Below are 22,715 nucleotides of genomic sequence, written 5' to 3'. Positions count from 1 at the left end.
GCATCTTGCCTTCCAGATATTCTAACATGGAAAGGAAAATTCCACCTATTCCCTCACCAGAGCGGGGCCCATGAAAGCATATCACATTCCTCAACACAGCTATGCTCATAACTCAGCCTACCCAGGTAGACAAAAGACTAGGAAAAGATAAAATCAGACAAGCAAAAAAAGCATTCAAAGAGAAAGTGTGGTAGAGAAATTCACAGGACAGACTGCATGGTCTTCTCTGCATTCAGGTAAATACCTCCCCAGATCACCAAGAGTTGGCTCAGGTCTTAAGTCTTCCTATGCACTGTACAGTAGGGACATCATAGCAAGACAAGCTCATCAACTCTCTTCAGCTCTTCCATGCCATGCCCTGCTTATCTCAAATGAAAATGAAACTATAAATGTAATTGTCTTACTATGGGGCCTTTTCACATGACAAGTCTTGTGAGCAACTTGTTTCCCTTATACGCAACACCTTGTCTCCAGATGGCTTAGAAGAACTTTGCAAGGTAGATAAGGATTTGCTGCAACAGAAACTTTGCATTTTCAAATATAAAAGTCCTCTCAAAATTGGAAATATGAAGCACAACCTTCCTACAAACAAAGGCTTGAAAATGGAATTACAACTAGGAAGAAACGCTACACCCCAATGCAGATAGGGGTAGACTACTGAGGATTTTCACAGGTATTAGAAGGTATTATACAAAGGAATCATACCTCTACATACACAGTTTTTGTACAGAACATTTTGGCATCAGAGGACTAGCGTTGCCTTTCAGGAAAGCAAAACCAGGATCAAATGGTGCAAAAATGCTGCAGGCATTGTCAAAATTATAAAATCAAAATTAATATATGCTACAGAAGTTGGCATTCACAATAAAATCGTACCACTGCTCAAACAATATCACCACTTATCACACATTCTCTTCAGATGCAGAACCAACGTCCCAACTCCACTCCTCTACATTTACAGCATTCATTTGCACCACTCCCAATATTCTCCTTCCAACTGTATGTCAACAGCTAATAAGGGCTTATCATTCTGGGACATTGCGAGGGGAAGCAGAACACCGAGGGAAAGGCAATGAGCGGGAAGGGAGGCAAGCGCCGAGACGGAGGGCGTCGGGGTGTCCGGAGCGACTGACTCACCGGGAGGGCGTCGGGCGGTGCGCCGCGGGCGCCGGCAGCGTCTTCCCCGAGCAGCGGCGCGGCCTTGTCGGGCGGCGGCCGCGCCGGGAGCGTGTTGCAGCAGCTGTCGGCCGCCCAGCGCCGCTGGCTCTTGCGCGAGTCGGCCGTGAGCGACACCTCGTGCGAGTAGGAGTGCAGGAAGGCGCGGACGCCGTCGATGCCCACGAAGTGCGAGGCCGGCACGCCGCGCAAGGCGCCGCTGGCCGGCGGCAGCAGCTGCGAGCGGCGCCAGCGCCGCAGGCGCAGCGCCAGCAGCAGCAGCAGGAAGGCGACGAAGAGGCACGACACGGCCGCCACGGCCAGCACCAGCCAGCGCGTCAGGCTGCCGCCGGGCTCGGCCGGCGCCGCCGCGCTGCCCAGCTCCGACAGCAGCTCGGCCACGCTCTCGGCCAGCACCACCGTCAGCGTGGCCGTGGCCGACAGCGCCGGCCGGCCCTGGTCCTTCACCACCACCACCAGGCTGTGCCTGGGCGCGTCGCGGGCCAGCGGCGAGCGCGCCGTGCGCACCTCGCCGCTGTGCAGCCCCACGCGGAACAGCCCCGGCTCCGTCGCCTTGGCCAGCTCGTAGGACAGCCACGCGTTCTGCCCCGCGTCCGCGTCCACCGCCACCACCTTGGCCACCAGCGCGCCGGGCTCCGCCGAGCGCGGCGCCAGCTCCACGCCCGTCCAGCCCGCGCCCGCCGCCGACGGCGGGTACAGCACCTGCGGCGCGTTGTCGTTCTCGTCCACGATCAGCAGCCGCACCGACACGTTGCTGCTCAGCGCCGGCGCGCCGCCGTCCTCCGCCCGCACCCACAGCCCCACCTCGCGCACCTCCTCGTAGTCGAACGAGCGCAGCGCGTACAGCGCGCCCGTCTCCGCCTGCACCGACACGTAGGACGACAGCGGCGCGCCCCGCACGCGCCCCTCCGCCAGCCGGTAGCGCACGCGCGCGTTCTGTCCCCAGTCCGCGTCCCACGCCCGCACCGTCAGCACCAGCGCGCCCTCGGCGTTGTTCTCGGGCAGACGGGCGCTGTAGCGCGCCTCCGCGAACACCGGCGCGTTGTCGTTCACGTCCAGCACGCGCAGCGCCAGCACCGCGCTGCTCCGCAGCGACGGCGACCCGCCGTCCGACGCCCACACCGTCACGTTGTACTCCGACACCTCCTCCCGGTCCAGCTCCCGCGACGTCACCACGCTGTAGTAATTGTCCAGCGCCCGCTCCAGGCGGAACGGGACGCTCTCCACGATGCTGCACCGCACCTCGCCGTTGGCGCCCGAGTCGCGGTCCTGCACGTGCAGCAGGGCCACCACCGTCCCCGGCGGCGCGTCCTCCGAGATCTCGCTCAGCGCCGACCGCACCGAAATCTCGGGCGCATTGTCGTTCACGTCGGTCACCGAGATTGTCACTACAGCATTGTCGGAAAGGCCGCCGCCGTCATTGGCTTCAAACTCCATTTCGTAGGAGTTGCCTTCCTCGAAGTCCAGATTCCTCAACAGCCTGATCGATCCCGTCTCGGGATCCAGGTGGAAGATCCTCGAGAACTTCTTGGAAATCCCTTTAAATGAATATTTCACATCGCCATTGAGTCCCTCGTCGGCGTCGGTGGCCGTGAGGGTGAGCAGGGTGGAGCCCACGGGCACGTCCTCTGGCACGCGCACCGCGTACACCGCCTGGCTGAACACGGGCGCGTTGTCGTTGGCGTCCAGCACAGACACGCGGATGCGCGCCGTGCCCGTCCGTGCCGGCTCGCCGCCGTCGATCGCCCTCAGCACCAGTTCGTGAAACGCCGCCTCCTCCCGGTCCAGCGCCTTGGCCAGCACCAGCTCGGGACGCTTCTCGCCGTCGGCTCCCACCTGCACGGACAGCGAGAAGTGCTCGTCGCCACTCAGCTCGTAGCTCTGCAGGGAATTCACTCCCACGTCCGGGTCGTGAGCCTTAGACAGGGAAAAGCGCGAGGCGGGAGCAGTCATCTCGCTCATTCTCACTTCATTTTCTCCTTCCCCAAAGCTGGGTGCGTTGTCGTTAATGTCCATGATTTCCACTTCGATCCCGTAAACCTTCATCTCGCCCTCCACGATCACCTCACAGCGAAGCACGCATCGCTGCACGCCTTCGCACAGCTGCTCTCTATCTAGCCTCTCTGCCGTCACCAGGTGGCCGCTGTTCGCATGCAGTGCGAAATACCGCATCCTATCTGCTGATACCACTCGGGCGCCGCGGTCGCGGAGCGCCGCCAGCTGCAGCGCCAGGTCCTTGGCCACGTCGCCCACGAAAGAGCCCTTGGGCAGCTCCTCGGGCACCGAGTAGCGCAGCTGTCCCCACGCCGCCTCCCACGCCGCCACCAACACGCAGCACAGCAGCGCTCGCTGCCTCCGGCCCCAGCGCCCTTCTCTCGCCGCGCACATCTCCGACACGGACGCGCCGCCACCGGACGCCCGCCGAGAGGTCTCTGCCGCTGACCCGACTCTTCGCCTCCGGCTCTGGATCAGACTCTTCCTCCGGTTCCCCTCCCTTGCTCCGGCCTCGCCGCCGCCCGCTCTCGCCGTCCCCTCCGCCTCTATGTAGCTCGGCGCCGTACCGCGGGGCCGCTCGCAGCTCGCACGGCCGCCGACACAGCGAGCGAGCAAGCCGGGCCGCAGCGGGCGGGGCTGGCTGCAGCGCTCCGCTCCTTCCTCTCCTCTCCTCCGTGGTGAACAGCGGCGCCCGCAGCCTTCGCCCGGCACTGCACGCACGGCTCACAGCGAGCGCCGCCGCCCTGCCTCTTCCGCGGAAACCTTCGGCCCCCGTTGACGCGGCGCCTCGGCACATTCCCCTGCGACACGGCCCAAAGTCGTTGCGTTTGCTTCTGCTACGCCTTCTCTTCTACGAGGAAATGATGGAATGCATTCGGGTCTTCAGGGCGGTCATGATCAGAATGGAGGTATTGGCCTCTTCTTGTTATCTTGGTTCTACTGCATGGCAGGTAAAATTATTCGTGTTAATTAGCCCTCAAATTAATTATAAATATTACAACTTTTTGCAGAACGATATTCACCTTAAGGACTTTCAGAGATCGTTTTAGCAGTCCTTCTTAAATTAACGTTTTCTTGTCTTTTAAACACTTTGTATGCATTGAAGCCTGACATTTATTTATAATTTGGATTTTCTAGTAGATCTTCCAGTCGTTTTAGGGATCTCTGCCACATTCAGGCCCACTCCACAGCAAACAAGGCAAAAATGTGAAAATTGCACAAATGAAGGACTTCACTGTCACTCTGCAGATCTTTTTTTTTTTTAATCTGACTCAAAATTAGATAGAATGACATTCAAGGGATGTACTTCCATTACTCGGATGTTTCAGCCTGTGTGGGGTGAAAATCAGAAAGGCCAAAGCCCAGCTGGAGCTCAAGCTGGCTATTGGTCTTAAAGACATCTAAGATGATTTTGTAAATACATAAACAAGAAAAGGAGGACCAAAGACAAGCCCCATCCATTATTGGATGTGGAGGGGAAACACAGTGACAAGAGATGATCGCCCCAATGTGTTTTGGTCTCAGTCTTTAGAGACAAAACCTATTTTTCTCTGGGTACCCCATCCCCTGACTACCTGGTAGATAGGGACACGAAGCAGAATGAAGACCTCATAATCCACGAGGAAATGGTCAGCAACCTGATAAACTACTTAGACATATGCAAGTCTAAGGGGCCAGAAAGTTAAGTGACGGGTCCTTTCTTTGGGTCACAGCAATCCCATGCAGTGCTACCGACTGGGAAAAGGAGACAGGCTCAAAAGCTGGCTGGCCGAAAGCTACCTCCAACTATTGGTCAATAGCCAGCAGTATGGACAAGAGATACAGCAGCGTCCGGACTTGTATCAGAAATAGTCTGGCCAGCAGGACCACGGAAGTGATTGTCCCTCTGTACTCGGCTCTCGAGGGGCTGTACCTCAAATACATGATCAGTTTTGGACCCCTCACTACAGGAAGGTTACTGAGGTGTTGAAGCAGGTCAAAGCAGGGCAACGGAGCTGTTGAAGGGTCTAGAGGACAGGTCTCATTAGGAGCGGCTGATGGAGATACGGTTGTGTAGTCTACAGCAAAGGAGGCTCAGGGCAGATCTTATCGTGTTCTACAATCACCTTAAAGGGGGTCTACAGCAAAGTGGGAATCCCCCTGTTGCCAAGAACCATGTGATAAAACAATAGGAAATGGCCTCAGATTGCTGCAGTGGAGGTTGGTTTACATTGGATATTAAGAAAACATGTTTCAGTGAAAAGATTGTGAAGTATTCAGCAAGGCTGCCCATGGATGTAGTTGAGTCACCAATCTTGGAGGTCTTCAGAGGTGTGTAGATGGAGAGCTTAGTGATGTGGTTTAACAGTAGACTTGGCAGTGCTAGGGTAAATGTTGGGCTAGATGATCTAAAATCTTTTCCAACCTAAATGATTCCAGGATTCTATGAACACAGCTGTTGTCATAGCACATCTGTTATCAAAGCCACTTCTAGTTCCATTCTTGAGAGGTCAGGGTTCAAAGGATCCTCTTTCCACCAAGAGAACGTCACACACAAAGAATTCTCAAACTACTCACGGCTCTTAGGTTTGTCTTCCCTATTCATAACAGGCAGAAGGACTTCATTAAAAGACCAATTGCCCAGCCCACTTCTTCACAACGTGCACAGAGACTATACCGTGGACAGCTCTAAAGACATTTCTTTCTACTACATTAACATGACCTAACATTGTGAAGAAAATAAATGTTACGCAGCTAGTTTATACACTTTGATTTTTTTTTATATATATATATATTTAGATATTTTTCAGTATTCATAGTAGTATATTGAGGGATTTTTGAATCCCTCAATCCCTTTTGAACGGTAAAGATCCCATGGCTTGCTGCAACTGAGCAATCCAAGCTACCAGGAACGACTATGAGAAGTTCCCATGACAGTGTTCCAACATTGCCCAAATGAGGAATTTAGAGAAATATTGTTGCCAGCAGCTGGCTTCAAGGACAAGTTCTACATGACTGCTAATCACAAGGGTGTTGTTTTCTTGCAGGTGGGGTTGTTTTCTTGTAGTTGTTTCTCTGCGTGCTTTTGACCAATAATCTTGTGTGAGACACTATCCAACCCTGTTAAGTTCACTATAAAAGTCAGGCTATTTGGGTAAAAAAATGGAGCATGATCTGACCATACTGGTGTCTTTTCTGCTTTCGGCTGTTCTTCCTGCATCAGTAGCAGACCACATAAGGTAGAGAGTAGGGGATGAATTCTCAAGAAAGCTCTCCCAAAGATCCCAGAACCTCAATAACATTTCTCAGGCAAAACCTATTGAGCAGACAGACTTCAAAGAGCATAAACCACAGCTTTGTGGGGAATGGAATAACTAAAACAAGCAGAGAAAGGACCACCAGCCCTTCTACAACTTCTCACACAAAATTCCCCCAACACGTCAAATCAAACCTTCATAACATCAATGCTTTTCTTTCACTGTCAGAATTTGCAAGCAAATCTCACCAAAGGAAAAGTTCAACAAACCTTTTCCCAATCTCAGGCACCATGTACAAGCACACCTTCAAAGTATACCACGAAGGGAGCTACATTTCTCTGCAAGCATCTAAAGCCTCCTAAAAAGGGATAAGGGACAGAGAGGATTCTTTCTGCAACAAAGACTGGGTCTTCGTAAATACAGCAGTAACGAAATGTCCCTCTGCTTTAAGTGTAATTGTTGTTCCACAGAGACATGCCTCTTCCACTAAAACCATACAGCTTCTGTTGCTTCCCATTTTATATAAAATTTTGTCGTCCAGTGGCTGACTGGACCTTCTAAAAGGACATAAATATTTGCTGCGATTCAAATGCCGCATTTGCAAATATAAAAGCCAGAGCCAGAAAAGGAATATATGAACCACAACATTCTTGGGAACAAGGATGTAAAAATTGAATTATAGCTATGAAGAAACTCTTTGGCAAAGAGTTATAATAAATAGGAGTGAAGTAATGAGGATTCTCACAGGTATTATAAGCCATAATACGCAGGCATCATAACAGCACATGCACAGTTTTACTGAAAAGCATTTTATTACCAGAGAATTAAATTTACCTTTCAGGGCAAGAAAATCAGAACAAAATGCTGCATAAATGCTTCAGGAATTGGCGCACATTATGAAGTCAAACCTTTGACTGAACGATATAACTGTTGAGCTACTAGTTTTCCACATTCAAAAAGAAAAAAAAAAAAAAAAAAAAAAGAAAAACAAAATAAACAAACAAAACAAACAAACAAACAAAAAAAAAACAAACAGAAACAAACAAACAAAAAATATTCCACTCACCATTTTTGCTCTGCATTCAGAGCATTCATTTGCACCACTCACAACATCCAAGTTCTAGCCATATGGAGGCCACTGGAGAGAGCATTTCATCCAGTGACATTTTAAGGAAACATGAGGATATTAAAGACTGTCCTGACAGCACTAAACAGTCACACTGGGAATGGAAACAGCTCTCCCAGTCTCATAAATCAAAACAGATCTTCCAGGCTTTTCAGGGTTCTCTGGCATTTTGTCATTGACAATAAAGCAAAAATGTGAAAAATACAGAAAAGGAACAAGAAAATAGGACAGGAATCCAATCTCAGACTTCATGCAACGTTTTCAATCCTAGTCAAATATTATGCAGCACAAATTAAAGCCTAAAAAGACACGTTACCCAGGCCATTATTCCACCACACACACTGAAACAGCAGCACAGAAGAATATAAAGATATTTCTCTGCTCAACCCATCTTCATGCAGCAAGAGAACAGTTGCACAGAGTAGAAAGGAAAAGCAGCTAAGTGAAACATGAGGTCCTTGAATATTGTGTCAAGACCATCCCAATCCACTAAAACACTGTACAGGCATTCTCATTCATTATTAGAATTCACTATTGGAATTTGCTGTTACCGAGAATAGTGAGTGCTGAATGGGTTAATGGAAAGATGCATCCTGCCTTCCACATATTCTAACATGGAAAGGAAAATTCCATCTATTTTGTCACCAGAGCGGGGCTCATGAAAGCATATCACATTCCTCAACACAGCTATGCTGTTACTCAAAACTCAGCCCACCCAGGTAGACAAAAGACCCGGAAAACTTACATGAGACAAGCAAAAAAAGCATTCAAAGAGAAAGTGTGGTAGAGAAATTCACAGGACAGACTGCATGGTCTTCTCTGCATTCAGGAAAACACCTCCCTAGAGCACCAAGAAGTGGCTCAGGTCTTAAGCCTTCCTCTGCACTGTACAGTACGGACATCATAGGAGGACAAGCTTATCAACTCTCATCAGTTTTTCCATGCTGTGCCCTGCTTATCTCAAATGAAAATGAAACTATAAATGTAAATGACTTACTATGGGGCCGTTTCTCATGACAAGTCTAGTGAGCAATTGGTTTACCTTATACACAATATCTTGTCTCCAGATGGCTTATAAGACCTTCTCAACGGAGAGAAGGATTTGCTGCAATAGAAACTTTGCAATTTCAAATGTAAAAGTCCTCTCAAAAAAGGGAAATATGAAGCACAACCTTCCTACAAACAAAGGCTTGAAAATTACAACTAGGAAGAAACACTACACCCCAATGCAGATAGCGGTAGACTAACGAGGATTCTCACAGGTATTAGAAGATATTATACTAAGGAATCATACCTCTGCATACACAGCTTTTGTACAGAACATTTTGGCATCAGAGGATTAGCGTTGCCTTTCAGGACAGTAAAACCAGGATCAAATGGTCAAAAATTCTTTACGCATTGTCAAAATTATGAAATCAAACTTAATATATACTACAGAAATTGGCATTCACAATAAAATCGTAGCAGTGCACAAACAATATCACCACTTATCACACATTCTGTTCAAATTCAGAACCAAGATCTCAACTTCACTCCTCTACGTTTACAGCATTCAGTTGCACCACGCTCACTAATCAACTTCGAACTGTATGTCAACAGATAATAAGGGCTTATCATTCTGGACCATCGTAAGGGGAAGCAGAACGGGGAGGGAAATGCAATGAGCAGGAAGGGAGGCAAGCGCCGAGAGGGAGGGCGTCGGGGTGTCCGGAGCGACTGACTCACCGGGAGGGCGTCGGGCGGTGCGCCGCGGGCGCCGGCAGCGTCTTCCCCGAGCAGCGGCGCGGCCTTGTCGGGCGGCGGCCGCGCCGGGAGGGTGTTGCAGCAGCTGTCGGCCGCCCAGCGCCGCTGGCTCTTGCGCGAGTCGGCCGTGAGCGACACCTCGTGCGAGTAGGAGTGCAGGAAGGCGCGGACGCCGTCGATGCCCACGAAGTGCGAGGCCGGCACGCCGCGCAAGGCGCCGCTGGCCGGCGGCAGCAGCTGCGAGCGGCGCCAGCGCCGCAGGCGCAGCGCCAGCAGCAGCAGCAGGAAGGCGACGAAGAGGCACGACACGGCCGCCACGGCCAGCACCAGCCAGCGCGTCAGGCTGCCGCCGGGCTCGGCCGGCGCCGCCGCGCTGCCCAGCTCCGACAGCAGCTCGGCCACGCTCTCGGCCAGCACCACCGTCAGCGTGGCCGTGGCCGACAGCGCCGGCCGGCCCTGGTCCTTCACCACCACCACCAGGCTGTGCCTGGGCGCGTCGCGGGCCAGCGGCGAGCGCGCCGTGCGCACCTCGCCGCTGTGCAGCCCCACGCGGAACAGCCCCGGCTCCGTCGCCTTGGCCAGCTCGTAGGACAGCCACGCGTTCTGCCCCGCGTCCGCGTCCACCGCCACCACCTTGGCCACCAGCGCGCCGGGCTCCGCCGAGCGCGGCGCCAGCTCCACGCCCGTCCAGCCCGCGCCCGCCGCCGACGGCGGGTACAGCACCTGCGGCGCGTTGTCGTTCTCGTCCACGATCAGCAGCCGCACCGACACGTTGCTGCTCAGCGCCGGCGCGCCGCCGTCCTCCGCCCGCACCCACAGCCCCACCTCGCGCACCTCCTCGTAGTCGAACGAGCGCAGCGCGTACAGCGCGCCCGTCTCCGCCTGCACCGACACGTAGGACGACAGCGGCGCGCCCCGCACGCGCCCCTCCGCCAGCCGGTAGCGCACGCGCGCGTTCTGCCCCCAGTCCGCGTCCCACGCCCGCACCGTCAGCACCAGCGCGCCCTCGGCGTTGTTCTCGGGCAGACGGGCGCTGTAGCGCGCCTCCGCGAACACCGGCGCGTTGTCGTTCACGTCCAGCACGCGCAGCGCCAGCACCGCGCTGCTCCGCAGCGACGGCGACCCGCCGTCCGACGCCCACACCGTCACGTTGTACTCCGACACCTCCTCCCGGTCCAGCTCCCGCGCCGTCACCACGCTGTAGTAGCTGCCCACCGAGCTCCGCAGACGGAACGGCACGTCGCCGACCAGCGAGCACCGCACCTCGCCGTTGGCGCCCGAGTCGCGGTCCTGCACGTGCAGCAGGGCCACCACCGTCCCCGGCGGCACGTCCTCCGAGATCTCGCTCAGCGCCGACCGCACCGAAATCTCGGGCGCGTTGTCGTTCACGTCTGTCACCGAAATCGAGACCGTAGCCGTGTCGAAAAGCTCCCCGCTATCCCGTGCCTGAACCCCGAGTTCATAGGAGTCGCTTTCTTCAAAATCTAGAGTCCTCATAAGCCTGATCGATCCTGTCTCGGGATCCAGGTGAAAGATCTTCGAGGCTTTTTCACTTATTTTCTTAAGCGAGTATTTCACATCACCGTTGATTCCCTCGTCGGCGTCGGTGGCCGTGAGGGTGAGGAGCGTGGAGCCCACGGGCACATCCTCGGGCACGCGCACCGCGTACACCGCCTGGCTGAACACGGGCGCGTTGTCGTTGGCGTCCAGCACAGACACGCGGATGCGCGCCGTGCCCGTCCGTGCCGGCTCGCCGCCGTCGCTCGCCCTCAGCACCAGTTCATGAAACGCCGCCTCCTCCCGGTCCAGCGCCTTGGCCAGCACCAGCTCGGGACTCTTCTCGCCGTCGGTTCCCACCTGCACGGACAGCGAGAAGTGCTCGTCGCCGCTCAGCTCGTAGCTCTGCAGGGAATTCACTCCCACGTCCGGGTCGTGAGCCTTAGATAGGGGCAGACGCGTCCCGAGTCCCGTCGTCTCGCTCAGCGTTTCCTCAATCTGAATTTCGCTAAAGGTGGGGGCGTTGTCGTTAATGTCCGTGATTTCCACTTCGATCTCGTAAACCTTCATCTCGCCCTCCACTATCACCTCACAGCGCAGCACGCATCGCTGCACGCCATCGCACAGCTGCTCTCTATCTAGCCTCTCCGCCGTCACCAGGTGGCCGCTGTTCGCATGCAGAGCAAAATACTGCGTCCTATCTGCCGACACCACTCGGGCGCCGCGGTCGCGGAGCGCCGCCGGCTGCAGCGCCAGGTCCTTGGCCACGTCGCCCACGAAAGAGCCCTTGGGCAGCTCCTCGGGCACCGAGTAGCGCAGCTGTCCCCACGCCGCCTCCCACGCCGCCACCAACACGCAGCACAGCAGCGCTCGCTGCCTCCGGCCCCAGCGCCCTTGTCTCGCCGTGCACATCTCCGACACGGCCCCGCCGCCACCGGACGCCCGCGGACAGCTCCGCCGCTCGACTCTTCGCTTAGGGCTTCGGATCAGACTCCTTCTCCGGCTCCTGCTCCGTTTCCCTTTTCCGGTACCGGCCTCGCCGCCGTCCGCTATCGCCAGCCCCTCCGCCTCGCTGGACCTCTATGTAGCTCGGCTCCGTACCGCGGGGCCGCTCGCAGCCCTCACGGCCGCCGATACAGCGAGCGAGCGAGCGAGCCGGGCCGCAGCGGGCGGGGCTGGCTGCAGCGCTCCGCTCCTTCCTCTCCTCTCCTCCGTGGTGAACAGCGGCGCCCGCAGCCTTCGCCCGGCACTGCACGCACGGCTGACAGCGAACGCCGCCGCCCTGCCTCTTCCGCGGAAACCTTCGGTCCCCGCGGACACGGCGCCACGGCACATTCCCCAGCGACACGACCTTGAGTCGATGCGTTTGCTTCCGGAACGACTTCTCCGAGTAGAAGATCGAATTCATTCTGGTCTTCAGCGTGGTCATGATCACAATGAAGGTAGTGTCCTCTTCTTCATGTCTTAATTCTACTGCATGGCAGGTAAAATTATACGTTTTAATTTGACCTCAAAGTAATTATCGCCCTTACACCATGTGTGCAGGACAGTCACGTCAAGGAATTGCAGAGACCGTTTCTGCAGTCCGTCTTGTCTTTTTCCTCGTCTCTCCAACAATTTATATTCATTTAAATCTTACATTCGTTGATAATTTGTGCCGTCGTTCCATTGTCAACAACTGATATAAAACAGTTCTCGCTGGACATGTGCAACATCAAGGAATCAACAGGTGCCTTCAGTACTCTGAGAAGCCTGGGCACTCACTCCACATCCCTGTTATTTAGCGAAGCAGTCTGGGCACTCTCTGATCAATTTCCCCCACTATAAATGCAGTCCAGGAGATCACAACAGCAGAAGTTGCTTTTCTAGCTTCCATTCACTTAAACGGTTTTCCAGAAAAATGCCTACCCATAAAAAAGAAGAAAACCCCAGGGCATTCACTTTGAACGTATCAGAGAACCATGGGACACGAGCAAGCCAGTGTACTCAGAGGTGTAAGATGAGGGCAAAATTTGACATCACTTATCAAACACGTCCAATACATTCATTTGAGAAAAAAAGCCAACGAAGACCATGAAATATCTGTAGTATTTAAGCATCAATCATATTTTTCTCATTCTGTCATGCTAAATAACTGGAACTCATTCTACACAGTCAGCATTCACATTCATGGCTAATGGTTATTACATCAGTACTTGGCATCAGTTACAGCCCTAGATTATTACTTTCACGGAACACCTGCTCCCACAGTACCCTTCTGCTCTTCTTTGACTTCACCTTCATAAATGGTGGTGACTCCAGTTTGCACCCTTTCACCTCAGAGACTTCTACTCCATAGGCACTTTCTGCCAAATACTTTATTCCCAGGGAAACATCATTGCCTCTAAAGACAGGGACACCATGATCAGAACAGAAATGGCATAGCCCTTGGCATCAGGCATGAAACCAAAGCATTCCCCAACCAAAGACACACTGATCCAACTAATTTCCAGGCTCTAAGCCTGCCTATTACCCTTTCTACTCTGCAGTCACAGTCTTTATCTGCATTATGGACAACATCCTACTTCTCATCATAGGTGAGAGCAGAAGGAAAATGGCATATAATTCTCTGACACCTATAATTCTCTGACACTGAAAGAGAGATATATCAAAGTAGTTCTTTTCTAGTAGATCTTCCAGTCGTTTTAGGGGTCTCTGCAACATTCAAGCCCAGTTAACAGAAAACAAGGCAAAACTGTGAAAATTGCACAAATGAAGGACTTCACTGTCACTCTACAGATATTTTTTAAAAAAATCTGCCTCAACATTAGATAGTATGAAATTCAAGAGATGTACTTCCATTACTCAGGAGATATTTGAGGCTGTGTGCGGTGAAAATTAGAAGTGCCAATGCCCAGCCGGAGCTCAAGCTGGCTATTGGTCTTAGAGACATCAAAAATGATTTTATGAATACATAAACAAGAAAAGGAGGACCAAAGACAAGCTCCATCCGTTATTGGATGTGGAGGGGAAACACAGTGACAAGAGATGATCTCCCTAATGTGGTCTTGGTGTCAGTTTTTAGCAACAAGACCTATTTTTCTCTGGGTACCCCATCCCCTGACTACCTGCTAGATAGGGACAGGAAGCAGAATGAAGACCTCAGAATCCACGAGAAAAGGGTCAGCAACCTGATAACTACTTAGACATATGCAAGTCTATGGGGCCAGAAGGCTAAGAGATGGGTCCTTTGTTTGGGTCACAGCAATCCCATGCAGTGCTACAGACTGGGGAAAGAAGACTGGCTCAAAAGCTGGCTGGCTGAAAGCCACCTCCGAGTATCGGTCAATAGCTAGCAGTGTGGCCAAAAGATCCAGCAGCATCTGGACTTGTATCAGAAATAGTCTGGCCAGCAGGACTATGAAAGCAATTGTCCCTCTGTACTCGGCTCTCGTGAGGCTGCACCTCAAATACTGTGATCAGTTTTGGACCCCTCACTACAGGAAGGTTATTGAGGTGCTGAAGCAGGTCGAAGCAGGACAACGGAGCTGTTGAAGGGTCTAGAGGACAGGTCTCATTAGGAGCGGCTGATGGAGATGGGGTTGTTTAGTCTACAGCAAAGGAGGTTCAGGGCAGATCTTATCGTGTTCTACAATTACCTTAAAGGGGGGCTACAGCAAAGTGGGAATCAGCCTGTTGCCAGGAACCATGTGATAAAACAATAGGAGATGGCCTCAGATTGCTGCAGTGGAGGTTTACATTGGCTATTAGGAAAATGTGTTTCACTGAAGAAGTTGTAGAATATTCAGCAAGGCTGCCCATCGATGTAGTTGAGTCACCAATATTGGAGGTCTTCAGAGGTGTGTAGATGGAGAGCTTAGTGATGTGGTTTAAAAGTAGACTTGGCAGTGCTAGGGTAAATGTTGGGCTAGATGATCTAAGAGCTCTTTTCCAACCTAAAGGATTCCAGGATACTAGGAACACAGCTGTTGTCATTGCACATCTGTTATCAAAGCCACTTCCAGCTCCATTCTTGAGAGGTCAGGGTTCAAAGGATCCTCTTTCTACCAAGAGAACGTCACACACAAAGAATTCTCAAGCTACTCACGGCTCTTATGTTTGCCTTCCCTATTCATAACAGGCAGAAGGACTTCATTAAAAGACCAATTGCCCAGCCCACTTCCTCACAACGTGCACAGAGACTATACCTTGGACAGCCCTAAAGACATTTCTTTCCACTACATTAACATGACCTAACATTGTGAAGAAAATAAATGTTATGCACCTAGTTTATACACATTGATTTTTTATTTTTTTTATATTTAGATATTTTTCAGTATTCATAGTAGTATATTGAGGGATTTTTGAAACAGTAAAGATCCCATGGCTTGCTGGAACTGAACAAACCAAGATACCAGGAACGACTACGAGAAGTTCCCATGACAGTGTTCCAACATCGCCCAAATGAGGACTTTAGAGAAATATTGTTGCCAGCAGCTGACTTCAAGGACATGGTCTACATGACTGCTAATCACAATGGGGTTGTTTTCTTGTACTTGTTTCTCTGCGTGCTTTTGACCAATAATCTTGTGTGAGACACTATCCAACCCTGTTAAGTTCACTATAAGAGTCAGGCTATTCAGGTAATAAAATGGAGCATAATCTGACCATACTGGTGTCTTTTCTGCTTTCAGCCGTTCTTCCTGCATCAGTAGCTGACCACATAAGGTAGAGAGTAGGGGATGAATTCTCAAGAAAGCTCTCCCAAAGATCCCAGAAACCTCAATAACATTTCTCAGGCAAAAGCTATTGAGCAGACAGACTTCAAAGAGCATAAGCCACAGCTTTCTGGGGAATTGAATAGCTAAAACAAGCAGAGAAAGCACCACCAGCCTTTCTACAACTTCTCACACAAAATTCCCCCAACACGTCAAATCAAACCTTCATAACTTCAATGCTTTTCTTTCACCATCACAATTTGCAAGCAAATCTCACCAAAGGAAAAGTTCAACAAACCTTTTCCCGATCTCAGGCACCATGTACAAGCACACCTTCAAAGTATAACATGAAGAGAGCTACATTACTCTGCAAGTATCTAAAGCCTCCTAAAGAGATAAGGGACAGAGAGGATTCTTTCTGCAACAAAGACTGGGTCTTCGTAAATACAGCAGTAATGAAATGTCCCTCTGCTTTAAGTGTAATTGTTGTTCCACAGAGACATGCCTCTTCCACTAAAACCATACAGCTTCTATTTCTTCCCATTATACACAAAATTTTGTTGTCTGGTGGCTGACAGGACCTTCTCAAAGAAGATAAATATTTTCTGCAATTCAAATGTCGCATTTGCAAATATAAAAGCCCTAGCCAGAAAAGGAAAATATGAAGCACAACCTCCCTGAAAAAAAAGACCTGAAAATGGAATTATAGCTATGAAGAAACACTTTGGCACAGAGTTACAATAAACAGGAGTGAAGTAATGAGGATTCTCACAGGTATTATAAGCCATAATACACAGGCATCATCACACCACATGCACAGTTTTTCTGCAATGCATTTTATTACCAGAGAATTAAAGTAGCCTTTCAGGGCAAGAAAAACAGGATAAAATGGTGCATAAATGCTGCAGGAATTGGCACAAATTAGGAAGTCAAACCTTTGACTGAACAATATCACTGCTAAGCTACTGGTTTTTCACATTCAAAAAACAAAAACAAACAAACAAACAACAACAACAACAACACAATAAAACCAAAAAGAAACAAACGAACCAAAATTCCACACACCATCTTAGCTCTGCATTCACAGCATTCATTTGCACCACTCACAACATCCAAGTTCTAGCCATATGGAGGCCACTGGCAAGAGCATTTCATCCAGTGACATTTTAAGGAAACATGAGGATATTAAAGACTGTCCTGACAGCACTAAACAGTCACACTGGGAATGGAAACAGCTCTCCCACTCCTATAACTCAATTAGATCTTCCAGTCTTTTCAGGGTTCTCTGGCATTTTATCACTGACAACAAACAAAGCAAAAACGTGAAAAAGACAGAAAAGGAACAAGAAAATAGGACAGGAATCCAATCTCACATGTCACGCAACATTTTCAATCCTAGTCAAATATTATGCAAAACAAATTAAAGCATAAAAAGACACGTTACCCAGGGCATTATTCCACCACACACACTGAAACAGCAGCACAGAAGAATATATAGACATTTCTCTGCTCAACCCATCTTCATGCAGCAAGAGAACAGTTGCACAGAGTAGAAAGGAAAAGCAGCTAAGTGAAACATGAGGTACTTGAATATTGTTTCAAGACCATCCCAATCCACTAAAACACCGTGCAGGCATTCTCATTTATTATTAGAATTCACTATCATAATTTGCTGTTACCAAGAATAGTGAGTGCTGAATGGGTTAAGGGAAAGATGCATCTTGCCTTCCACATATTCTAACGTGGAAAGGAAAATTCCATCTATTTTGTCACCAGAGCGGGGCTCATGAAAGCATATCACATTCCTCAACACAGCTATGCTGTTACTCAAAACTCAGCCTACCCAGGTAGACAAAAGACTAGGAAAAGTTGCATCAGACAAGCAAAAAAAGCACTAAAAGAGAAAGTGTGGTAGAGAAATTCACAGAACAGACTGCATGGTCTTCTCTGCATTCAGGAAAACACCTCCCTAGAGCACCAAGAAGTGGCTCAGGTCTTAAGTCTTCCTCTGCACTGTACAGTACGGACATCATAGGAGGACAAGCTCATCGACTCTCATCAGTTTTTCCATGCTGTGCCCTGCTTATCTCAAATGAAAATGAAACTATAAATGTAAATGACTTACTATGGGGCCGTTTCTCATGACAAGTCTAGTGAGCAATTGGTTTACCTTATACACAATATCTTGTCTCCAGATGGCTTATAAGACGTTCTCAAGGGAGAGAAGGATTTGCTGCAATACAAACTTTGCATTTTCAAATGTAAAAGTCCTCTCAAAAAAGGGAAATATGAAGCACAACCTTCCTACAAACAAAGGCTTGAAAATGGAATTACAACTAGGAAGAAACACTACACCCCAATGCAGATAGCGGTAGACTAACGAGGATTCTCACAGGTATTAGAAGATATTATACTAAGGAATCATACCTCTGCATACACAGCTTTTGTACAGAACATTTTGGCATCAGAGGATTAGCGTTGCCTTTCAGGACAGTAAAACCAGGATCAAATGGTCAAAAATTCTTTACGCATTGTCAAAATTATGAAATCAAACTTAATATATACTACAGAAATTGGCATTCACAATAAAATCGTAGCAGTGCACAAACAATATCACCACTTATCACACATTCTCTTCAGATGCAGAACCAACGTCCCAACTCCACTCCTCTACATTTACAGCATTCAGTTGCACCACTCTCAATATTCTCCTTCCAACTGTATCTCAACAGCTAATAAGGGCTTATCATTCTGGGACATCGCGAGGGGAAGCAGAACACCGAGGGAAAGGCAATGAGCGGGAAGGGAGGCAAGCGCCGAGACGGAGGGCGTCGGGGTGTCCGGAGCGACTGACTCACCGGGAGGGCGTCGGGCGGTGCGCCGCGGGCGCCGGCAGCGTCTTCCCCGAGCAGCGGCGCGGCCTTGTCGGGCGGCGGCCGCGCCGGGAGGGTATTGCAGCAGCTGTCGGCCGCCCAGCGCCGCTGGCTCTTGCGCGAGTCGGCCGTGAGCGACACCTCGTGCGAGTAGGAGTGCAGGAAGGCGCGGACGCCGTCGATGCCCACGAAGTGCGAGGCCGGCACGCCGCGCAAGGCGCCGCTGGCCGGCGGCAGCAGCTGCGAGCGGCGCCAGCGCCGCAGGCGCAGCGCCAGCAGCAGCAGCAGGAAGGCGACGAAGAGGCACGACACGGCCGCCACGGCCAGCACCAGCCAGCGCGTCAGGCTGCCGCCGGGCTCGGCCGGCGCCGCCGCGCTGCCCAGCTCCGACAGCAGCTCGGCCACGCTCTCGGCCAGCACCACCGTCAGCGTGGCCGTGGCCGACAGCGCCGGCCGGCCCTGGTCCTTCACCACCACCACCAGGCTGTGCCTGGGCGCGTCGCGGGCCAGCGGCGAGCGCGCCGTGCGCACCTCGCCGCTGTGCAGCCCCACGCGGAACAGCCCCGGCTCCGTCGCCTTGGCCAGCTCGTAGGACAGCCACGCGTTTTGCCCCGCGTCCGCGTCCACCGCCACCACCTTGGCCACCAGCGCGCCGGGCTCCGCCGAGCGCGGCGCCAGCTCCACGCCCGTCCAGCCCGCGCCCGCCGCCGACGCCGCCGCCGGCGGGTACAGCACCTGCGGCGCGTTGTCGTTCTCGTCCACGATCAGCAGCCGCACCGACACGTTGCTGCTCAGCGCCGGCGCGCCGCCGTCCTCCGCCCGCACGCACAGCCCCACCTCACGCACCTCCTCGTAGTCGAACGAGCGCAGCGCGTACAGCGCGCCCGTCTCCGCCTGCACCGACACGTAGGACGACAGCGGCGCGCCCCGCACGCGCCCCTCCGCCAGCCGGTAGCGCACGCGCGCGTTCTGCCCCCAGTCCGCGTCCCACGCCCGCACCGTCAGCACCAGCGCGCCCTCGGCGTTGTTCTCGGGCAGACGGGCGCTGTAGCGCGCCTCCGCGAACACCGGCGCGTTGTCGTTCACGTCCAGCACGCGCAGCGCCAGCACCGCGCTGCTCCGCAGCGACGGCGACCCGCCGTCCGACGCCCACACCGTCACGTTGTACTCCGACACCTCCTCCCGGTCCAGCTCCCGCGACGTCACCACGCTGTAGTAATTGTCCAGCTCCCGCTCCAGGCGGAACGGGACGCTCTCCGCGATGCTGCACCGCACCTCGCCGTTGGCGCCCGAGTCGCGGTCCTGCACGTGCAGCAGGGCCACCACCGTCCCCGGCGGCGCGTCCTCCGAGATCTCGCTCAGCGCCGACCGCACCGAAATCTCGGGCGCGTTGTCGTTTACGTCGCTCACCGAGATCGAGATTGTAGCTGTGTCGAAAAGACCACCGCCATCGTGTACCTGCACCTCCATTTCGTAGGAGGCGCCTTCCTCGAAGTCCAGGCTCCTTAACAGCCTGATCGATCCCGTCTCGGCATCCAGGTGGAAGATCTTCGAGAATTTCGTGGAAATCCCTTTAAATGAGTATTTCACATCGCCGTTGAGTCCCTCGTCGGCGTCGGTGGCCGTGAGGGTGAGCAGGGTGGAGTCCACGGGCACGTCTTCGGGCACGCGCACCGCGTACACCGCCTGGCTGAACACGGGCGCGTTGTCGTTGGCGTCCAGCACAGACACGCGGATGCGCGCCGTGCCCGTCCGTGCCGGCTCGCCGCCGTCGCTCGCCCTCAGCACCAGCTCGTGAAACGCCGCCTCCTCCCGGTCCAGCGCCTTGGCCAGCACCAGCTCGGGACGCTTCTCGCCGTCGGCTCCCACCTGCACAGACAGCGAGAAGTGCTCGTCGCCGCTCAGCTTGTAGCTCTGCAAAGAATTCCTTCCTAAATCCGGGTCGTGTGCCACGGCCAGAGGGAAGGGCGATCCAGGAGCAGTCATCTCGCTTATTCTCAGTTCATTTTCAGTCTCTCCGAAACTAGGTGCGTTGTCGTTAATGTCCGTGATTTCCACTTCGATCCTGTAAACCTTCATGTCGCCCTCCACGATCACCTCACAGCGCAGCACGCATCGCTGCACGCCCTCGCACAGCTGTTCTCTATCTAGCCTCTCCGCCGTCACCAGGTGGCCGCTGTTCGCATGCAGAGTGAAATACTGCGTCCTATCTGCCGACACCACTCGGGCGCCGCGGTCGCGGAGCGCCGCCGGCTGCAGCGCCAGGTCCTTGGCCACGTCGCCCACGAAAGAGCCCTTGGGCAGCTCCTCGGGCACCGAGTAGCGCAGCTGTCCCCACACCGCCTCCCATGCCGTCACAAACACGCAGCACAGCAGCGCTCGCTGCCTCCGGCCCCAGCGCCCTTGTCTCGCCGTGCACATCTCCGCCACTGCCTCGCCACCACCGGACGCTCGCCGACAGGTCCCCGCCGCCGACCCGACTCTTCGCTTGCGGCTCTGGCTCCCGCTTCGGCTCCGGTCCCGCTTCCGTCCGCTCTTGCCGTCCCCTCTGCCTCGGTGAAATTCGGCTCCGCACCGCGGGGCCGCTCGCAGCCCATCCGGCCGCCGACACAGCGAGCGAGCGAGCCTGGCCGCAGCGGGCGGGGCTGGCTGCAGCGCTCCGCTCCTTCCTCTCCTCTCCTCCGTGGTGAACAGCGGCGCCCGCAGTCTTCGCCCGGCACTGCACGCACGGCTCACAGCGAACGCCGCCGCCCTGCCTCTTCCGCGGACACCCTCGGTCCCCACGGACACGGCGCCTCGGCACATTCCCCTGCGACACGGCCCAGCGCCGGTGCGTTTGCCTTCTTTTCTTCGAGGAAAAGATCGAATGCGTTCAGGTCTTTTGGGCCTTTAGGAGCAGAGTGAATGCAGGGTGTTCCTCTCGCTGTCTTCGTTTTTACTCATGGGAACTAGATTTATTTTTTTTTGTTAATTCATCCTGTTAATAGTGGTTAGTCTCAACTTACTATTGCAGAAATATTGTGTACTCCACGAATTTCAAATGTCATTCTTGCCTTCCTTCTTGGTTTAAAGCTTCCTCGGCTTTCCAACAATTTATGAGCACCTAATTCAGTTTCGTTGTAATCTGTGCTGTTGTTTCAATGTCAACAACTATATAATACAGTTCTCCCTGTAAGGGTGCATCAGCAAGCAACCAGTAACCCCCCTCAGCTCTCTGAGCAGTCTGTGCATGCACTCCACATCCCTGCTATAGAGTAAACATGCTGGAGCACTCATCACTGATCATTTTCGCCCACTATAAATGCAGTCTTGGAGACCACAAGAGCTGATGATTCTTTTCTAACTGTCATTCACTTAAATGGATTTCCAGAAAAAATGTCTATCCATACACCAAATAAAAAACCCCAGGCATTCACTGTGAAGGTAGCAAAGACTCATGATACATGGCCACGCAAGGGTATTGTAGTGTCTTGCAGTTGTAAGATGGGGGCTGAACTTGGCATCCCTTATCTAACACGTATTAGTACATTCATTACATAAAAAGCAAAAGTTAGACCAGGAAATCTCTCCAGTAATAAATATCAATCGTATTTTCCTGATCATGTCATGCAGAATAAGTGGGTCTCATTCTACATAGTAAGCATTCACATTTCTTGGTAATAGTTCCTTCTGCACAGCCAGAACTACAGACCGTAGTACATCAGACAGACAGGCAGGCCTTCTGTCACCAGTTCTCCTGGTGCTGCCAGCATCACAGATAGCTGGCATTGGGCATTAAGCACTCCACACCAGTTTCTACCATGTAACTTTGTCTAGCCAGCATGGCACTGGAGGATCAGACATGATGGTTGTATGCAGTGCTTCACGACATTGTGCTATTAATTTAAGGCAGCAATTGGTAGGAAATCATGCCTGTCTTCTCTACAGTTTCATTCATGCAAAGCAGTAGCACAGCTCTCTCAGTTACTTCTGATTCTAGATTCTGGCCATGTTTTGATTTCAATTTAATTTCCAAATAAATACCTACCCATACACCTGAAGAAAATGCCATGACACTTGGTGGGAAGGGAACAAAGCCTCATGGGAGACAAGCATACAGGGGTACAGGCAGCTGTAAGACAACAGCAGTACTTGGGATCAGTTGCAACTCTAGTTAAGCATTTCCAGAATACACCGGTTCCCACAACACCTTTATGCTCTTCTTTGCTTTCACCTTCATACAGGGTGGTGACTCCAGCTGCACCCTTTCACCTCAGAGACCTCCACTATATAGGCACTTTTTGCCAAATAGTTTACTCTCAGCAAAGCATCATTGCCTCTAAGGACAGGGACACCATGATCAGAACAGAAATGGTGCGGGCCTTGCCATCAG

General features: G+C 52.4%; 3 protein-coding genes across 4 annotated transcripts in view; all 3 read right to left on the bottom strand.

Moving 5' to 3' along the window:
- Positions 1-22,715, bottom strand: part of LOC137864440 (protocadherin gamma-C5-like) — a 186,499-nt gene that overhangs the window by 55,730 nt on the left and 108,054 nt on the right. Inside the window, exon 1 of one of the 2 annotated variants that reach the window (XM_068698535.1) lies at positions 1,138-3,697. The exons of the other annotated variant lie outside the window; for it this stretch is intronic. Coding sequence (XP_068554636.1) covers positions 1,138-3,564 — 2,427 coding nt within the window. The 5' untranslated portion in view covers positions 3,565-3,697. Of the gene's footprint in view, positions 1-1,137; positions 3,698-22,715 lie in introns of those variants that run through there. 2 annotated transcript variants of the gene reach the window in all.
- Positions 8,741-12,774, bottom strand: LOC137864443 (protocadherin gamma-A5-like). The gene has a single exon (XM_068698541.1). The coding sequence runs from the start codon at positions 11,683-11,685 to the stop codon at positions 9,043-9,045; it is 2,643 nt and encodes an 880-aa protein (XP_068554642.1). The 5' UTR covers positions 11,686-12,774; the 3' UTR covers positions 8,741-9,042.
- Positions 15,046-21,039, bottom strand: LOC137864446 (protocadherin gamma-A5-like). Its single transcript, XM_068698544.1, has one exon. The coding sequence runs from the start codon at positions 20,762-20,764 to the stop codon at positions 18,203-18,205; it is 2,562 nt and encodes an 853-aa protein (XP_068554645.1). The 5' UTR covers positions 20,765-21,039; the 3' UTR covers positions 15,046-18,202.

The sequence above is a fragment of the Anas acuta genome, chromosome 14 (assembly GCF_963932015.1).
Source record: "Anas acuta chromosome 14, bAnaAcu1.1, whole genome shotgun sequence".
NCBI classification, from domain to species: domain Eukaryota; kingdom Metazoa; phylum Chordata; class Aves; order Anseriformes; family Anatidae; genus Anas; species Anas acuta.
The sequence above is the reverse complement of the archived record's forward strand: the minus strand, read 5'-3'. Positions and strand labels throughout refer to the sequence as shown.